The 18,345-nt window shown below is 63.1% G+C and overlaps 1 protein-coding gene across 6 annotated transcripts in view; it reads right to left on the bottom strand.

Moving 5' to 3' along the window:
* The window catches only part of CACNA1H (calcium voltage-gated channel subunit alpha1 H), a 63,468-nt gene that overhangs the window by 5,777 nt on the left and 39,346 nt on the right, over positions 1–18,345 (bottom strand). For 2 of the 6 annotated variants that reach the window (XM_082431810.1, XM_082431813.1), the window contains exons 5-28: positions 17,672–17,831; positions 17,027–17,345; positions 16,808–16,900; positions 14,873–15,650; positions 13,223–13,665; positions 11,177–11,328; positions 10,227–10,412; positions 9,364–9,481; positions 8,912–9,067; positions 8,636–8,726; positions 8,270–8,478; positions 6,249–6,659; positions 5,640–5,740; positions 5,354–5,477; positions 5,207–5,275; positions 4,900–5,084; positions 4,496–4,622; positions 4,172–4,297; positions 3,818–3,907; positions 3,409–3,601; positions 2,768–2,785; positions 1,418–1,569; positions 484–593; positions 210–343 (exon numbers count right to left, since the gene is read on the bottom strand). In XM_082431810.1, the coding sequence (XP_082287936.1) occupies positions 210–343; positions 484–593; positions 1,418–1,569; positions 2,768–2,785; positions 3,409–3,601; positions 3,818–3,907; positions 4,172–4,297; positions 4,496–4,622; positions 4,900–5,084; positions 5,207–5,275; positions 5,354–5,477; positions 5,640–5,740; positions 6,249–6,659; positions 8,270–8,478; positions 8,636–8,726; positions 8,912–9,067; positions 9,364–9,481; positions 10,227–10,412; positions 11,177–11,328; positions 13,223–13,665; positions 14,873–15,650; positions 16,808–16,900; positions 17,027–17,345; positions 17,672–17,831 (4,545 nt within the window). Of the gene's footprint in view, positions 1–209; positions 344–483; positions 594–1,417; positions 1,570–2,767; positions 2,786–3,381; positions 3,602–3,817; positions 3,908–4,171; positions 4,298–4,495; positions 4,623–4,899; positions 5,085–5,206; positions 5,276–5,353; positions 5,478–5,639; positions 5,741–6,248; positions 6,660–8,269; positions 8,479–8,635; positions 8,727–8,911; positions 9,068–9,363; positions 9,482–10,226; positions 10,413–11,176; positions 11,329–13,222; positions 13,666–14,872; positions 15,651–16,807; positions 16,901–17,026; positions 17,346–17,671; positions 17,832–18,345 lie in introns of all 6 variants that reach the window. The other 4 variants (XM_082431812.1, XM_082431815.1, XM_082431811.1 and 1 more) reach the window with 2 other exon arrangements.

The following is an 18,345-nucleotide window of genomic DNA, read 5'->3' as shown; positions in this document are numbered from 1 at the left end:
GGGAGCCAAGCATTAGCGGGGAGGGGGTTGGGCTGGTCTGACCCTCTCCTGGCTGGCCAGACCCGGACCACCCGTCCCCCCACTTCCCGTCACCAGCATAGTCCACCAGGGTGGGGTGAGGAACGACATGGGGTGGGTGGACACCTGAGCCCTGTCTACCGGCCCTCCTGACAGCCCGGAGACCCTGGTGGGACAGGTGGGTGGCCTACCGCGGGCGATGCGGAGCACACGCATGATGCGGATGATGGTGGGGTTGATGGGCAGCGCCGCATTCATCTCTATCTCCTCCAGTGTGATGCCCATGATGGACAGCAGGACGATGGCCAGGTCCAGCTGGTTCCACCTGGGCCGGGCGGGCAGGTATGACTCAGTGCTGGCCACTGCCTCTTCCCCAGCAACCCCAGCCCTTCAGAGCACCAAGAGTCCCCTCCCTGTCCCCTGGGAATGTCCTGGTGTCACCACAGGGCATCCTGCTCCACACACCTGTCCTTGAAAAACCTCCGGAACCCAAACGCCACCAGCTTCAGCACGGCCTCAAAGACGAAGACGATGGTGAACACATAATTGCAGTACTTGAGGGCCTCGTCCAGAGACTGGGGACGGAGTGTCAGGTTCCTGAGTGTCAGACTCCCTGCCTGGCTGCCCCTTCCCACCCATCCTCCTGGCCCCTTGCAGCACTGGACGCCGCCCTCCCCCCAACCCCACCACACCGCACCCATGCCCTGCCCACCCTGCTCCATCTCTCTCCGCTGCTGACCTGGGTACCTCCTCAGATACGGGACAGGTCTCAGCTATTACTGGACGCAGGTCTGTGCTGGGCTGGGGAGGGCTGCCTGAATTTACCCTCGCAGCATTCTGGGGACAACTCTCAGGTGGGGGAACCTGCCCCTCGGAGCCCAGACTGCTGGCCCTGCCTGGACCAGAGCCACCCACAGCCCAGGGCAGGGGCCAGCCCACCGGATGGGCTCAGCTTCAGCCAAAGAGTCAGAGGCTCTCTGCTGTTCTAGGAGGAGGGGGTGTCCCTGTCTTTAATGAAGTGGTGGCGATGCGATCGGAGGACATCTCCCTCTCTCAGTCTGGCCTTTCCTGGACTGTGAAATCCACAGTCTGGGAAGCTGGACTCGGGGACACTCCCTTAGCCAGCATTTTGGATGGAACTTCTCATGGGGTTGGGGAGGCCCTTGGGGCAGGTATGCCCCAGGAGTTTCCACTGGTTTTAAAGGAAGGAGGACCCTTTGTTCCAGCCACACATCCACGTACCCCATAAACCCCGGTGAGGACTCAGGCACTGCTGCAGACCTGGGGCCCCCAGTTCTTAGGGTAGCCCCACCTCGCTGAGCAATGGACCCCACCCGCGGCCCTCCCCACTGCAGGCCTGGAGGCAGGGTGGGTGGGGTGTCCAGGCAGCGAACCCCACCTTGGGCTGGTTGTAGTGCTCCATGGACATGGTGATGACGTTGACGCCGATGATGAAGGTGATGAAGAGGTCCAGATAGTGACTGGTGCACAGAGAGTGGATGGAGCGACGCGTGGGTGAGTAGTCCGCATAGTAGGGCCGGCGCTGGGCCTCTGTGGGGAGAGGGCCGTGGTGAGGGGGTGGGTGGGGTGGGGTGGGAGGGCTGCCTCCCAGGGGCTGGAGGGTAGAGGTGCTGGGGGAGGGCCCAGGCTCAGACGTGGGCCTCAGGGGCAGGTCACCCACCGACCTACTCCACCAAGAGGGTCCCAGCCCCAGGGCAGACCCCAGGAGTGGGCCTGGAAGCTGAGACCCCACCTGGGCCCTGCCTTGGGGCCCTGCCGAAACCCCGCCCTGCCGGGAGCTCCCAAGCCAGGGCCTGTGTGATCTCTCTCCTGAGCTGGCATCAGGGTTCAGAGACACCTCAGTGATGAAGGGTGGGCAGATGGGAGCTTTCTTGGGGGGCAGGGCAGGGTGGCCTACCACACCCCCATCTTCCAGGCTGGGCATGTGCTGCCTTCTGGCCCCCAGGCCCGGAGTCCCTCCACTCCCTGTGCTCCAGGAGGCCAGTGGGCATCTGCCTGCTGTCTGGAGTCTGCCTGCTCTCCGGTCCATCTGAGGTTGATGGGCATGACCTGGGTGGTGGGGGGAGGTTGTGTATCTCCCAGCAGGTCTGTCTGCACTAAATGTTCCACCTGCTGTAACTCTTTAGGGCAGATCAGTGCCCACTGAGCTCCCACTGGGTGAGGGCATAGCTGCCACCACTGCATAGGGGACCCACCTCGGCCACAGAACCCCGTGGGCAGGGACCAGGGAGAGCGGGGGCCGACGGGAACCGACCCCTCCCTGGGGCCCACATGCTCCCTGGTCTGGCATGCGGTCACTAGAAATCTTGGCTCAGCTCTTGCAGCCAAAGGGGCCAGTGACCAGTTGGGCCAGGCCAGCACTGAGGACATGGAGTAGCCACCAGCCGGCAGGCGTCCCAGAGTGCAGCAGAGAAGCAGTCAGGCATGTAGGTCGGGCGGAGGAACACACACGAGCTTGAAGGCAGCAGCGTGGACACCAGGCAGGCGAGCCAGCAACCCTTCCCCCGACTGGCGCCCAAGCCAGCAACCCTTCCTCCCACTGGCGCCCGGCGCCCACCCCAGCCGTCCCGTGCCCACCCTGCGGTGGACCCCAGTGGGCTTGGCACCCGCCTGCGATGTCCACCCTTCCCTGTGGCAGTGGCAGAGGGATGGAGGTCAGGCCAGTCCGCAGCCCTGTGCAGTGGCCGGCAGAAGTGGGGGTTAAGGCATGCAGGGCGGGGGCAGGTACCTGGGTTGGGGAAAGTGCCTGGAAAGACAAGGAGATGGTCTGAGCTGGCCGCGGTGGGCGGGGCCAGGAGACACCACGCGGTGGGCGGACAGCTCAGCAGCCCCTCCTGGAAGAGGCCCTCTTTGCTCCCCAGCTGGGTGGGGTTTTCTAAGACCCTCTCTCTGTCTTGGATGGCTCTGCTTGCTCCCCCCACCGTGGCGTGAAAACTCATGGGGTGAACCTGCCCCTGAGGTGGTGGGGGGTGGGGACTGGGGTCTCATCCATCCCCTGTGCCTTTTGGGAAGGGACCCCACCTCCTGCTGCAGCCATCCTTCTCTGAGGGCAAGAAGGGCAAGCGTGCAGAGCCACTCGGTGAGGCCGGAGTTGCGGGTGGGGCAAGGGGACTGGGGCCAGGTAGGGGGCTCCGGGGCCAGGCTGCTGAGCTGCTGCCTGGGTGCTGCCTGCACAGCCCTGCGCCGAGCATGACGGAGACCCGGGCTTAGGCCAGCAGCAGCCAGGTCTCAGAGCCGCCCCTTGGCTGGTCCCCCTGGTCCCCCGGTCCCCAGCCAACCTCCCACAGGCGAAAGGGGGTGCTCAGGCAGGTGGAAAGGCTGGGGTGACGCGCAGGTACCGACCCGCCACCGCCACCGGGAGCGCCTTACTCCTGCGTTTCCTCTCCAGGCGCCGCTGCCGCTTCTCTTCCCGCCGCCGCGCCTCCTCAGCCTCCTGGTGCTGCCGGCACTTGTGGAAGTTCTCCACCACGACGCCCACGAACATGTTGAGCACAAAGAAGCTGACGATGAGCAGGAAGGAGATGAAGTAGAGCAGCATCCAGGGGTTGTGGTTGGGCACCGGCTGCGGCACAGGAGTGGCACGTGGGTGCCTGCCCACGAGGGTGCCCCTCCCGGGCACGGCCCCTGCCTGCAGGGTAGCTCTGGCCCCCGACGTGGAACTCTCTAGAAGTTCTCAGAGGCCAAAGGCGGCCTCTCGGGGGACATTCCCTGAGATGACCAGAGGACACGGGAAGAAAGGTCTGCTTGGAGGAGCAGGGCTGCCCACCGCCCACCGCACCTGCTGGTCTATGCCCACGGCGTCCAGCCCGTCGTACATGATGTTCACCCAGCCGTCCTTGGACGAGAGCACGAACAGGGACATCAGCGCCTGCGAGGCCAGAGCAAGGTGGTTACTTCTGGACGTGGCCTCCTGCCGGGGAGACACCCCAAAGGACCACACCCCTTACCACGGCCCCACACACAGCAGACCCACCCACGACTCGCAAACCCGCCATGCCGCTCCCACCTTACAGATAAGGACGAGGTTAGGTGAGGTCACCCCCGCCAGGCTTGCCCCCCATCCCGACCCCCACCCCACACCCCAGCCTTGCCCACCATCCCGACCCCCACCCCACCCCCCAGCCTTGCCCACCTGGCCCAGGTTGTCGAAGTTGTACTTGCGTCGCACCCAGCGGTAGTGCGCAGCCCAGCACTCGGCCTTAGTGGAGATGTTCCTGGTGTCGGCGCCCTCGCAGTAGTAAAACTTCCCCTTGAAAAGCTGACCAGGGCGGGGCAGTCACCCAGAGGGCCAGGCCTTGCACCCCCACGCTCCAGACCCACCCCCACGGGGCCTCCCAGAGCAGCCGGATAGAGAGCAACGTCTCTCTCGCTGCCTCCTTGGGCCTTGCCCCTCCCAAGGCTGCTATGCTGCTGCTGACCACAGACCACCGTCCCACAGACAAGCAGGGCTATGCACCTGCACCCCTAGGATGCCGAAGATGATGAAGAAGGCACAGCAGATGAGGACAATGTTTCCGATGGGCCTGAGTGACGATATCAGAGTCTCCACCACCAGCTTGAGGCCTGGGGCACGGCTGATGACCCTGGATGAGGAGCAGAAGAAACGCGCTGTTGAGCCCACCCAAGGGAGCTGCCACCAGACAGAAGGCCCAGCGCTGCAAAGACCCCACCCCCTGCTGGCCCCAGGCCCTTTCCCTCCCCAGCTCTGCCCCACCCTCTGGCTCCACCCCACCCTCTGGCCCTGCCCCATCCAGCCACAGCCCCGCCCATTCGTACCCTTCCCTTCCCCAAACTCCACCCCATCCTTCCACAGCCCTGCCCCGATCCCCGATTCAGGCCCTGCCCCACGGCCCAGTCTACCTCAGGGGCCGCAGTGTCCGCAGCAGGCGCAGCACACGCAGGATGCCCAGGATCTTGGCACCGCCAGCCGACGCCATGGCCACGATGATGTCAACCAGGGACACCAGGACCAGCAGCCCATCCAGTATGTTCCAGCTGCTCTGCAGGTAGGCATGTTCACCAGAGACCAGGCCCAGGGCCACCACCTGGGGGGTGCAGAGGAGGGGCTGGTGGACATATGCGCTGCACATGGGGCCAGGGTGGGGCCACTGGGCAGGGCTGTGAGGCCAGACGGACAGACGCCTGGGCTCCCTTGGACACCCTGTACCTTCACCATCATCTCGGCCACGAAGATCGCCGTGAAGATGTAGTTGGAGATGCTGAGGAAGACGCGCTCCTGCAGGGGACAGGACGATGGGAGGGGCTGGCCACAACGGCGGGACCCCACCCCTCCCAGGCAAGGAGGGCGCCTCACGGTGCTGCCAGGGTCAATGTCGGGCCTCTCCAGGGCGATCGTGATGCAGTTGAGGAAGATGAAGACCAGGACGACGTGATCGAACATCTTGTGAGCGATGACCTTCTGGCAGGAGATGCGGAACCTGGGGACCGGGGGTGGGGGTTCAGGGACAGCCCCGGCCAAGCCCTTGCTTCCCGTCCCCAAGGTCCCAGAGGAGGAGCACAGCGCTCACCACTTGGTAGGGACGCAGGGGCCCAGAGGGAGGGGTCAGCTTTCCCAAGTTTCTCCCAGGTGTGCCCCATACCTGTTCTGTGGGGAGAAGAGGTACAGGGCCCAGGGCTCGCGGCTCCGACAGCACTCGGGCTTGTAGGGTTCCAGCACTTTCTGCAGCCGGGAGCAGCAGCTCTGGGGAGGGGGGGGGTCCTCAGGGCCCCTCCCAGCCTGGCCAGCCCCCAGCCTCTCCTGCCTTCAGGCTCAGCCCTGTCCACCCACCCGGGCACTGGGTGAGGGATCTACGCTGAGAGTCCAGGGGGGTGCCGGTAAGTGGCCATCCTCAGATCCCTGCGCAGGTGGGCCTCCCAGCAGAACTGTCCAAGGCAGCAGAAGTGCCTAGCTGAGAAGGTGGTTCTGCTCTCTTCCCCTCTCCTCCCATGGGGCTCTCATTGGCTGACCGACTCCAGCTCAGAACAAGCCCTCAGCTGGAGGTGAGGCTGACCCTGGGGCGAATCCCACTCCAGAGCTCCCTGTGGATCAGCTGAGGCCACACCAGCCAGATCAGCTCCTGCCCAGCTTGTCCTGCTTCCCTCCCCCATCCCAAGGGCCTCCCATGAACGCTGCTCCCGAGTCCCCACCTGGGGAACCAGCCCACGACAGGGGGAGGCGAGGGGCTGACGTGAGGCCCACCCCCACTCACATCCTCCACATCATCGTCAAACTCGGCCGTGTCCTCCTTGTGGCTGTCGATGCGCAGGAAGAACTCGCTGGGCAGGGCCAGCCCGTTGCAGTCGTGGAGCTTGGTGGGCAGCAGGGCGGCCGGCCGCGGGGGCCGCAGGTCGAGCGTGCTGCGGTGGTCCAGGGACTCGGCGCGCCGCAGCGGTGTGGCACGTGTGCCTGGCGAGGCTCCCGCACCAGGCCTGCTGTCCTCGGCCTCCTCGTCCGTGCTGCCGCTGCCCTTGCCCTCGCCGGACAGTAGCGACTCACGCTCCCCGCACTGGCTCCGGCGCTTGAGACTAGGTGCGCGGCCCAGGCTGTTCCAGCTGGAGCGCCGGCTGCTCCAGGCGCTGTTGGGGCCCCAGTGGGTGCAGGGCGAGCTGCGGAGGCTGGACTGCGGGGAGGGGGCAGGAGTGAGCAGGTCGGACGCCCCCCCCAATTTACCCCCAAACAGGTGCCTCAGGGGCACCTGGCACAGGGACTTTCGCATCCAGTGGCATCACCATTGACACCCGTGGATGACATCTGTACGTAGATCATCTCCTTTAACGAGCGGACAGCCCTGCTAAGGAGAGACACTAGCGGCACTGAACCTTCAGTGGGGCACCTGTGGCGCACAGTGGGTCGACAGCTAGCTGGAGAGACAGCCAGCAAGCGTCAAGAGCACTGAGTGGGCCTCCCGGGCCTGCTCGAGGACCAGAGGGTGGGCGAAGGTTATCAGCGGGCCTGGGACCAGCCACGGACCAGGCATCCTCAGATACCATCGAGCAGCTGAACTGGATCTCTGGGGAGGGGACCCGCATCAGTTTCTAGTTGGCAGACTCTGGACTTGCAAAGAGAAGCCAGGCGCTGCTTATCCAGGAGATAAACTGGACTGTGGTCCGGGGACTTCACCTTTGCTGTGCCTACCCTCTTTGCCCTTCATCGTTTTCACCTCAGGGGTCCAGCAGGAGCTGAGCTGGAATCCTTGCTCAACAGCTCCTGTCCTCCTCCCAGGGACTCCTAGCAGCTTGGCTGTGATGCATCTTGTTGCTAGATCACTCGGCCCACCCAAGGCTCAGCCCTGCACCTTTTCTGTTACCAACACACAATCGTCCTGCCTTGATGGTTTGCCTGGACTTTCCTCCAGGTTCATATTCCCGTGCTTTCTCTCCACGGTTAGCTTGTCCTGCTCTGCCCACCTCTCCCGGGCCCTTCTGAGAAGCCCAGAAGCCGGCTCTGGCTGTGTCTGCTGGGGGCGGTGTTTTCTGGGTTTGTCTGGAAAGACCCTGTGGGCTCCAGCTCCGCAGGGTGCTGTTGGTCGTGATGCACGGAACCCTCCGCCTGGCTTCTGTCACCTGCTTCACATACTCAGGTTTTTTTGTATTTTTGTTTCTTTTTTTATCTTTGGCTGCGTTGGGTCTTCATTGCTGCGTGCAGTCTTTCTCTAGTTGCGGTGAGCAGGAACTACTCTTCTTTGCGGTGCGCGGGCTTCTCATTGCAGTGGCTTCTCTTGTTGCAGAGTACAGGCTCAGTAGTTGTGGCTCGCAGGCTCTAGAGCGCAGGCTCAGTAGTTGGGGCACACGGGCTTAGTTGCTCCGCGGCATGTGGGATCTTCCCGGACCAAGGCTTGAACCCGTGTCCCCTACATCGGCAGGAGGATTCTTAACCACTGCGCCACCAGGGAAGTCCCACATACTCAGTTTCTTACACCTTTTTGCCATCCTTCTCTGTTTTCCCCTTCTTGTACGCTGTGTGCTTTGCCAGCTTTTATCTATGATTGCAAATTGGAAGATAAACTTCCGGCCTGACAGTCTACTTGCCTGTTCATACTCCTCCCACAAAAACGGCAGCTTCTGGCTCCATTTATAGAAAACAAAGCACTCAGGGCCAAGGGATTCCTGGGGTATGACTGGGGGGTGGGGGGGGAGTGCGCAACCCTCACTCATCTCTGGGGAAGGCCTAAGGAACTGGGTGGGTGGAGCCTGAAGGTGCCCTGAAGCCAGAGCGGGGGACCATCCTTACCAGAGACTTCTGGTCCCCCAGCTGGGGGTCCACGGAGCTGCTGCTGCCACGTCGGGAGTCCAGGAGGCCAGGGGCCGCGTCCAGGTGTGGGGAGCTCTTGGGGGTGGGCATGGGTGTGGCTGCTGTGCGCATGATGAGGGGAGGGGGCAAGCTGCCCTGGCCCTCCAGGTGCCCGTTGGGGGTCACCGCCAGCGAGTACATCTTCATCTCTGGGTGGGGGAAGGAGGCCGCTTGAGCCTGCAGGGCTCCCAGGAAGGATAATCTGCCCGCCCAGGACCCGCCCACAGGAGTCCCAGCTGTGCCCAGACAGGCAGGCAGCGACCCCTCCATCCTGTCCCTGCCCCGCCCCCTCACCCGCATGTGCACCTGTGGCCCTGAGGTCTCTGAACTTGTCCAAGTCCTCCTCCAAGTGGGTGGAGGTCTTGTCTTCATCTGTGTCGGACCTGGTGGCATCGCCCTGTGCCCGAGGAGCACACAGTACATGTGAGGCTCCCCTCAGGTGGAACCCCCCTACAGGAAGGCCAGGCCAGCACGGGGGTGGGTGTGGACAGAAGGGCCCAGTGGATGGAGGACGGAGTTCTCTCCATGTTGGTCTGCCCAATGTGCCTGGCTCCCATTGCCTCCCCTGGAAGCCCCCCTCACCTCCGCCTGGAAGCCCTCCACAAGGATGGCCACCAGCAGGTTGAAGAGCACGTAGTTGCCAAAGGTCATGAGGGCCACGAAGTAGAGGGCAGCCCAGGAGGAGGTGGAGGCCATGCCGTTGTAGAGGACAACGTTCCAGTCCTCCTGGGTGAGGATCTGGGGGAAAGGGGTGGCAGGGCAGAGTGGGCCCAACATGGGGGCCGAGGGGGTGCCAGGACGGTGGGCCTGGCTGTAGAAATGCTGACAGGCCCTTAGGACCAGAAGGAGCTCTGGACAAGTGAGACCAGGTCCACCGCCCCAGGGGCCAGGATCAATGTCCCTGCTGCTGTTCACAGCTCGTCACTCACTGTGGCCTTGGACAGGCCTCAGCCAGCTCTGGGGCTGTTCTGAGTAGGGCTGTGGCTCTCCAGGGACTACCACGTACATGAGGGGATGGCCCCGCCTGGCTTTACCTGGAACACGGTGACGATGGCCCACAGCAGGGAGTCAAAGTTCTTCCTGTCAGGGACCGTGTCTCCAGTGTCTGTTTTCAGGCTGAATTTGCAGCCAAAGAGGTGCATTCCGAGGATGCTAAGGGCGGCAGACAGGGGTGCGGTGAGTGCAGGGGAGGGGGCACAGATGGGGGGGTATGGGGGGTGCTGCCTGGTCACCTCCACACCCAGCAGCTGTTCCTCTACACCTCCCCCCGGACCCCCAGCTTTCTGATTTGCAGGGCCCTCCCAAGTGCCCACGGCCGAGCTGTTTCCATTGTATAGGTGGGAAGACCAAGGCCAGGAATAGGAGGGACAACCAGAGGCCACTCTGGCTTCAGACAGCAGCCAGGACCTGAGGTGCCTGTCTCACCCAGCCTACCTGGGGCTGCCCTCTGCCCTAGCCTCCTCCCCAAGGCCTGAGGCCCCGGGCCAAGCTGGCCCACGGCAAGGGCTCAGCAAACAGCAGCTGAAGCAAGAAACTCCAGCCTGGCTGCCCCGCCCCTTCTCTGCCTCCCTCATTCTTGGCTTTTTTGGGGGGGTACAATCCCCGATCCACCCATCTGGGGGCCAGTCCCATCACCCCACTCAACTATGAGCCGTGGGAGCAGAGCCCAGTATGCCGGTGCCTGGCTCAGAAGGTGCCCAGTCAGTCCTGTCGAAAGGAACCAATGACTGAGTTTCTGCTGCTGCTTTGAGGCTCCTGGCACCCCGGGCCCCAAAGCCAGAGAACAGGGCCAGCGTGGTGGGAGGGGCCTCCCCTCTGGGGCAGGCATGTGCTCAGTGCCCCAGGCCTTTCCCTCGCAGCCACAGGGGGCAGGATGACCCCCACCGCGCGTGCCCACCTGAAGATGAAGATGAAGAGCATGAGCAGCATGCAGAAGGTGGCCACGTTGTCCATGGTCTTCATGAGCACCACCAGCTGGCGCCGCAGTGCGGGCATGAAGCGCACCAGCTTGAGCACCCGCAGCAGCCGGAAGGTCCGCAGCACCGACAGCCCGCCGTCTGCCTGCCCGATGATCTCCCACACGCTGTGGGCAGGCCAAGGCTCAGGAGGGCCTTCTCTGGCCACGCATCCCTGTGCCCACCCTGACCTTGGGATACCCTCTTCCCAGAAGCAGGAACACCAGCCCGGGAGCCACCGTGGCCTCCGCTCAACCCCATTCTGGGAGCAGGTTCAGCTGCATCAAAGCATCGACAGGGCTGAGGGATGGTGGTGACATCTCTGAAGGCTCCTAATCTGCTGCTGTCCTGCTGGCTGCCCGACTCCCAGAAGCTGCCCAATCAGAAGCTTCTCAGTTGAGGGCCTTTCCTGGTCCTACGCCTTTCAAGCTGTGCCTGGCTTGTCTATTCTTGTTAGGGTGGGGGATCCATTGACTCCTGAGGGTCCTGCTTCCTCCTGGGGAAGGGAATTCCCCCAGATTCTCCAATTCATTTCTGTGCTGATTTTGCTGTAGCAGACACCCCTCAGGCAAGCTGGCCTTCCTCGAAGGTTCTGAACCCTAAGTGGAGTCCGGCTGAGAGGCCGAAGGGCCACTGAGTGCCCACTCTGTTCCTGCAGGGAACAGTTCTACTAGATTCTACAAACTTTCACCTGAGATGTAGCTGACCTACCTGTGTGTACCCGACAGTGCTTGTGGGGAGGGGCGGGGATCCTGCCCCAAGACATCCCATCCCATGAAATGCTGCTGGCAGGGCCTCTCCTGCTGGCTGGGGCTCTGCTATGTGTGGGGGGCTGTCGCCTGACACTGGAGCCTCCCTGGCCCCTGTGGGCTCCCAGGAGGTGGGGACCCACCTGATGACCACGATGATGCCATCGAAGATGTTGTAGGGATTCCGGATGTAGCCCAGCGGACCGCAGGCCAGCAGCTTCAGCAGCATCTCCAGGGCAAACATGCTCGTGAACACGATGTTGCTGATCTCCAGGGCGTTGGTCAGCTCGTCAGGCTGAGGGCAGCGGAGACATCATCAGGGCCCACCCACGGCTCCCAGGGCCCCTCAGCAGGGGTGGGGGACCGCTCCACTGAACTAGGAGCAGGTAAGTCTGCATCAAGGGGCCAAGGGGCTGTGGCAGCATCTCAGAAGGAGCCCAACTGGCTGCTGTCTGGAGGAGAAAACAAGGACCCCAGCCATGTCCCCTCCAGCTGGACCCCAACCTGCCTGGCCCTCCTACCCTGACTGTCCCTGGCCCTCCCCAGGCCCTGCCTGACCTTCCCACCAGCATGTCTGAGAAACAGGGCTCCAGAGACTTCCCCAGACCCCACAAGCACAGGCCATGGAAAAAGGGGCTGGAGCAACTGCCTCAGGGTTCCAGGGTGGGCATGTGGGTGCACGGGGTGCAGAGCACACAGTTGGTGCCTCCCAAGAGCTGCCCTGATTCCTGGTGGCCTTGCACACCCTTCCTTGTCAGCAGAAGGCCCCAGAGGTCCCTTTCTTACTGGGGATGTGCTGGCCCGCCTGTGTGTGTGCACACCTGCACCAGTGTAAATGCTGGTATGTGTGTGTGCCAGTGTGTAGCCTGTTTGTGTGCACATGTGAGTTTGCATGTACCTGCATGTGCACAGGGCCTCCCACGTGTGCACGTCTGTACACGTCCACATCTGCACAGGTAAACCTTGCATATATGCGTGTGTGCACGTGCGTGTGTGTATACACGTGTGTATGCAGAGGCTCTTCCTTGCTGGGGATTCCCTCCAGCCTGCTGCTGTCCCTGCCTAGGTCTCACCCTCACAAAGAGAACCTCCCTGCTGGGGCTGCTGGAGGCTAACACTGCTGGCATTTTCCCTGAATTGCTCCAGGATGAAAGAACATAGCTTAAGTGACTTGAAAAGCCCAGAGGATGGAAAACGAGGAAGGCAACTTGGTCATTAAAAGTGAACTGGCCTCGGGGCTTCCCTCGTGGTGCTGTGGTTAAGAATCCGCCTGCCAATGCAGGGGACACGGGTTCAAGCCCTGGTCTGGGAAGATCCCACATGCCGCGGAGCAACCAAGCCCGAGCACCACAACTACTGGGCCTGAGCTCTAGAGCCCGCGAGCCACAACTACTGGAGCCCGTGTCCCTAGAGACTGTGCTCCACAACGAGAAGCCACTGCAGTGAGAAGACCGTGCACCACAACGAAGAGTAGCCCCTGCTTGCCGCAACCAGAGAAAAAAGCCCACGTGCAGCAATGAAGACCCAATGCAGCCAAAAAAAAAAAAAAAAAACACAAAAGTGAACTGGCTTCGGTCCCCAGAGTGGACGCCCTCTCCCTGCCTGACCCAGTCGCTGCTCCTTCCTGGTTAGGCCCCAGTCCCGGGCAGGGGCTACTGGGGGGCCAGGCACCACCCCTACGATTCCTCCTCTGGGGGCCATTCCATACCACTGGCCTCTCCTGGCCACCCAGGGGTATTCCAGTGGGCACAGCCAGAAGGTCTGGCTCATGTAAGGGGGGGCCTCTCTCTGTGAGAACTGGGCTGTGGGAGTCCCATCCTGAGAAGAGCACTGGGTGGCCTGGTGAGCGCCCTCGGCCCCCTGCTGCCTCTGGGATTGTGACTTCAAACCCCCACCCCAGACGGGAAGACCTCCAAGCAGAAGCCACGGTTTCTCCGTTCACCACTCAGCAGAGGCCCAGCCAAGGAGAAGCATGAGCGTTTGCTGAGTGGCTGATAAAAACTGTCACAACAGCTGACATTCAGCTCTAACGCCATCCCTGTTCCCCAACCCCCAGAAACCCCTCTGTGGGGCCCTGTAAGAGACTGAAGTCTCAAGGAGACACACGAGGAACGTGCTCCCCGGGGGTCGCTCCGAGAGCTGTCCATTCAGGCCCACTTCACCTCTGGAGGGTGCACTGGGCTGCCTACCTGCTCATGGTACTCGATGCCCATGCTCAGCGTGTTGGTGAGGATGGCTACCATGATGCCGCGGTTGAAGTACTTGCTGTCCACGATGCGGCGCAGCTTGCCGCTAAAGGAGGCCCAGATGCGGCCCAGCCCTCCCTGCTCGCCTGCCACCGCCCGCCGCTGTGCCCTCCGCTGCGTTCCTCCTGAGCCTGGCGTGTCCACCGCTGGGGGTGGCTGCATGGGGTCACGGCGGTCCCCGTGCCGCACATCCCGTGTGAATTCGTAGACCCCGTTGCTGTCCGAGTCTCCGCTGTCTGAGTCACTGAACTCCAGCTCAGGGTCCTCCAGGGCGCTGGTGCAGTACGGGCAGCTACTCAGCTCACAGGTCAGCGTGCCCGCCTGGGGGCTGGGCAGAGGGCAGGGCACGCTCAGGCCTGACAGACGGCTGGGGGTCTGGCCCAGTCCTGCAGGGAGAAGGATGTGGGCAGCCTCAGGCCGCTCAGCCGCAACACCAGGCGCCCGGGACCCACGTGCACAAGCAGGCTGCCATGGGGTGAACGGTGTCTGTGCAGACAGGCACATCGTACAAAGGCACACGCCTGGGCACTCACACCTGGGCATATGTGCACATCTGGGAACATTCATACACACCTAGGCACACACCTGAGCACATGCACAGACACACATGCCCACGCCTGGGCACTCACACCTGAGCACATGCATGCCCTGCACAAGTACTCTCTGTTCACTCAAGGATAAAAAGAGGCAGAGAGGCTCATCCGCCAGGGGGCCACGCCATCCACAGAAATATGACGTGAGCCACTTTCCAGCAGTCACGTTAAACGGATGATGTGACTGTGAACATTCCAGGTCACGATGCGCAGGAGCCATCGTTGCTCGGTGCTGCCTGCCCGGCTGAGTCTCTGGGGCCCAGGTGACTGCACCAGCGGCGGCTTAGACTCCCCACAGCCAGGAACCCTGCGGGGCCAACCTGCCCCAGTGGGCAGTGCAGGACTATAGGCATGTGCATTTTGACACACCCTGGTCACTGTGTGAGGACACTCACACCTCTACCCACTCCAGGCACCCCAAGGGCTACTGCCCACGCACGCCACCTGGGAGGGCCTCAGTCTGCATGGGACCCCAGTGTCTGGGGTGGCAGTGTCCTGCCCGTCCCAGGTGGGTGAGGCCGGCACCTCAGGTGGGAGGACCGAGTATACTGGGGGGCACCCCGGCCCCTCTCTCCTCGGCCTTTGGGAGCTCTGTGACCTCGGCTTTCCCTTCCCTCTGCCCCAGCCTCAGTCTCCCCACCTAGAAAGGGGGCCGGCCACTCCTGAGAAATGACCAGGCCATGGACAGGTGGTCCCTCTCAGGGCCAGGCATGGGCAATGGGGCACAGCCCCAGGTTTTTTTTTTTGCTAGCTTCAGAATTCTCATTTTCACGTGGCAAACGCTCGTACCCCACTGAGCCGTCAGCTGCTCAGGGCTACAGGATGGACGGAGGTGGGGGGGGCACTTTTCCCATCTGAGGTGCCCAGAACCCCCCCTTCTTCCCTTCATCCAGGGCTCCAAGGGAGGAAGGCTGGGCTCACGAGGGTTCGCACACAGGCGGGGATGTCCCAGGAGCCCGTCCCCCACTCCCCACTGCTCCCCACAGGGTGAGGTCCTTACCGTGCTCCCCGACCAGATGCTGGATCTTCTCGCAGGGGTCGGGGCTGCTCAGGCTCAGGGGGCTGTGCCCCCCGGCTCCCAGGGGTCCACCAGGACGCTTCCCCTTGGGCCCGGGGCCACCTTTGCCACTGCCTGCGGCCGAGGGCAGGATGGTGGGGTAGTTCATGGCGCCCAGCCCAGTGGCCAGCTTGAGGCCGGCGGCGGCAGTGGCCACAGCATGTGCCACCCGGGCCCTCTCCTGTGGCCCCTCCACGTGGCAGTCTGCATGGTACACGCTGTGCACTGACTCAGTGTCAGGGGGCCCACGCCCGGGCGAGGGAGGTGCTCCAGCCCGCACCAGCCTGGTGTCACCGCCGCCTGGCTCGGGGCCTGGCCGGCGTGGGCTGCCATGGCTGAAGTGGTAGTGGTGGTGGTGGTGGTGGTGGTGGTGGTACACGAGGTGATGGATGGAGGTGGCGCGCCCTCCCGCCCGCCGTGGCTGCCACCCAGCACCCTGGCCGTGCGGCACGCCGCTGGGGTCCACCTTCTTGCGCCAGCGGCTCTGCCAGCGGGCATAGAGGCGGAGGCCACGGCGCTTCAGCTTGCGGCACACATGGCCCACGTACCGGAGGAGCTCCTCATAGCAGCTGCCAGGCTCTGAGAAGCTGGCCAGCGTGCTGTCGTTGGACAGGTAGCGGGCCCGCTGCTCCCGCATCAGCTGGTTCTCCCGCTGCTTCGTCTCCGAGAACTGCGTGGCGATCACCACTAGGCACAGGTTGATCATGAAGAAGGAACCCACCTGTGGTGGGCGGGAGGCAGTGAGCTCACCGGACGAGTGTCCCAGGGAGGCAGGGAAGCGGGGACACTGGGACCCACCGCCCTGGGCATTAGGATTGGGCAGGGCAGGAGACCAGGACAGCAGCTGTGGTTTCTACACAACAATCAAGCCCCTGATGAGAAAAATACTGAGCCCCACTGTGCGCTGCCCGTTCTAGGGGCCCAGGATACGGCCCCAGGGTAGCCGGCGGCGGCAGGGCACCGTGTGATGGGCAGGGTCCTTGCTGATCCGATGTTGAGCCCCAGCATTTGGGATGGGTGGTGCAGGGTAGGTGCTCCTTGCCTATTTGTAGACAGTTGCAAGACATGTGGGGGAGACCCGCCTTCCCGTCATCTGTGTGGTTTGTCCCCTCGTCCTTCAGCTCTGTCCCCAGCCACACCCTCCCACCCAGGTCAGGCCTTCCTCAGCCCCCACGGCTTCACTGTCCTCTGTGGCAGGGTCACCGGGTGACACTCTGCTGTTTGTGTTTATGGTCTGAGATAAGGTGGGACGGGTGCCTGGTTTAATTCACTGCTGGTCTTTGCAAACCCTGCCCCAGGCACCAGGGGCCATTGAGAGAACCAAGTGAGGGCCACCCCTGGGGGCCACAATCCCTGTGGAGGGCTGTGCCTGGGGGAAACACCTATACTGTGGAGAACTGTGCTGAGGACCCACGTACACTGTGGGGGGGACTGTGACCCCAACAGGTGATCCTGACTCTCCTGCAGCCTCCTGATAGGACCTGGCCATGGGAGGGCCTGAGGGGCTGTCTGAGGTCTCTCTCTCCTCCCCACACACACAGGCTTCTCTGTCCTCCCAACCCTGCCCACCTCCTCCTGGGGCTGGACAGAGTCTCCCCCCGACTCCACCAAGGGCCCCCACCCACCTGCCCTGGACATGACGGCCCTGGGTCTCTGCTGCCCCCGCCCTGCCCTATAGCTCAGTCAAGTGCAGGGACCCAAGAGGTCCAGCAAAGATGGCGCTGCGCCAGGGGCACAAGCAGAATCTCACTGGACCCCGGGGACAGGATGATGGCCGCTAACAGAGGAGGAGCTTGGGATCTGAGACAGGGCTGTCGCAAAGCGGGGGCGCCCCCCACACCCCTCGCCCCGTGCGTCCCACTCCGCCCCTGCACTTACAATGATGAGCAGGATGAAGTAGATGAAGTTATAGAAGGAGTGGGCATCCATGACGTAGTACATGATGTCCACCCAGCCCTCCAGCGTGATCACCTGGGGGGACAGGCGGCTGGACACACGGACGGCCCTGAGAGGGCGGCGGGCCCTCCTCGCCTGCCTGGCACCAGCCCCCAGGCCCCGCATGCTGGGCGCCCAGTGCAGGGGAGACCCAGAGCCCACCTGGAAGATGGCGATCCAGGCATAGCCGATGTTGTCGAAGCTGATGGCCCCGTTGTGTGGGTTGGAGTCGCCCGAGCGGCACACATTGTAGTACTGGTTCCAGTTGATGCAGGTGTGGTGGCCTGTGCCACCTGCGCCCTCAGCCTGCGGCTGCCCGTAGGCCTCCCAGCCCAGCGTGCACTCCACGCGCAGCTCGCGGCGGCTGGGGATGTGCGAGCACTTCTGCATGCCGTTGTCCCGGCGAGAGGAGCAGATGAAGGGGTTTTCCTCACCCTCCTCCGGCTGGTAGTATGGCCGCAGGAAGCTGAGGTTGCTGTTCCTGAAGGCACAGAGATGGAGAGACAGAGAGAAGCAGACAGACAGACACAGTCAGGCATAGATAGAAACAGACATTAAAACCAAAAGTGACAGAGACAGACCCAGGCCCACCAGTGCTAGCGCTGCTCCAGGAAGGGTGTGTCCCTGGAAACAGGGCCTGGAGGGGAGGAGCCTGTTGAGGGAAGAGCCTGTTAGGGGAGGAGCCTCTGGGTGGGGAGGGGAGGGGCCTGGAGGGGGAGGAGCCTGCTAGAGGAGGAACCTCTGGGGGCAGGCCCTGGGAAGAGCAGGTTAGGGGCATGTCCTGCAGGGTGGGCAGGGCCCCTGCACCTGGCGAAGGTGCTGTCCAGGAAGCAGCGGTTGCGCAGCAGGCCAGCCCAAAGCTGGACACCCACGATGCCGAAGATGAAGAAGACAAAGAAGCAGAGCAGGAGGACGTTCCCGAGCATGGGCAGCGTGTCCAGCAGCAGCGTGACCAGGATCCTCATGCCTGCAGGTGGCAGGGCAGCCGGTCAGTGCAGCGGAGCCCTCCTGGGAATCCCTGAGGCCCCAGGCCCCCCTGGGAGCCCTGAGCCCTCTGCCATTCACAGATGGACATCAGCACCTCTGGGGGACATGAGCTGGGCCCCCCCAAGTCCAGCATGCCCCAAAGGACAAACATCTGCGGTAAGACCCCACAGAGGGGAGCAAGGCCATGGCCTGGAGGGGCTCAGGGCGGGAGGTCTCTGATCCTTGCGAATGCCGTATGGGACCACACTGCATCCAGGCAGGCCCCCAGGGTGACCAGACCAGGAGTCCCGTGGCCCCAGGCTCCTGCATGGGAGCAGCAGCCTGGGGGTCTTGCAGCAGATACTGGGTTCGGGAACCAGCGTTTCTTTCCATCCTCTGTGAGAATCACATTGAGCAGAGCCCTGCACTGGAGGGGAAGCAGGGGCTATGTGCACCCCAGGGCAGGAAGCGGCTTTTGAAGCTCTTGTTCCTGGGTGCGATGGGCTGCGTGTATG

This window comes from Balaenoptera physalus (assembly GCF_965194825.1).
Source record: "Balaenoptera physalus genome assembly, chromosome: 16".
Classification (NCBI taxonomy): Eukaryota; Metazoa; Chordata; class Mammalia; order Artiodactyla; family Balaenopteridae; genus Balaenoptera; species Balaenoptera physalus.
The sequence above is the reverse complement of the archived record's forward strand: the minus strand, read 5'-3'. Positions and strand labels throughout refer to the sequence as shown.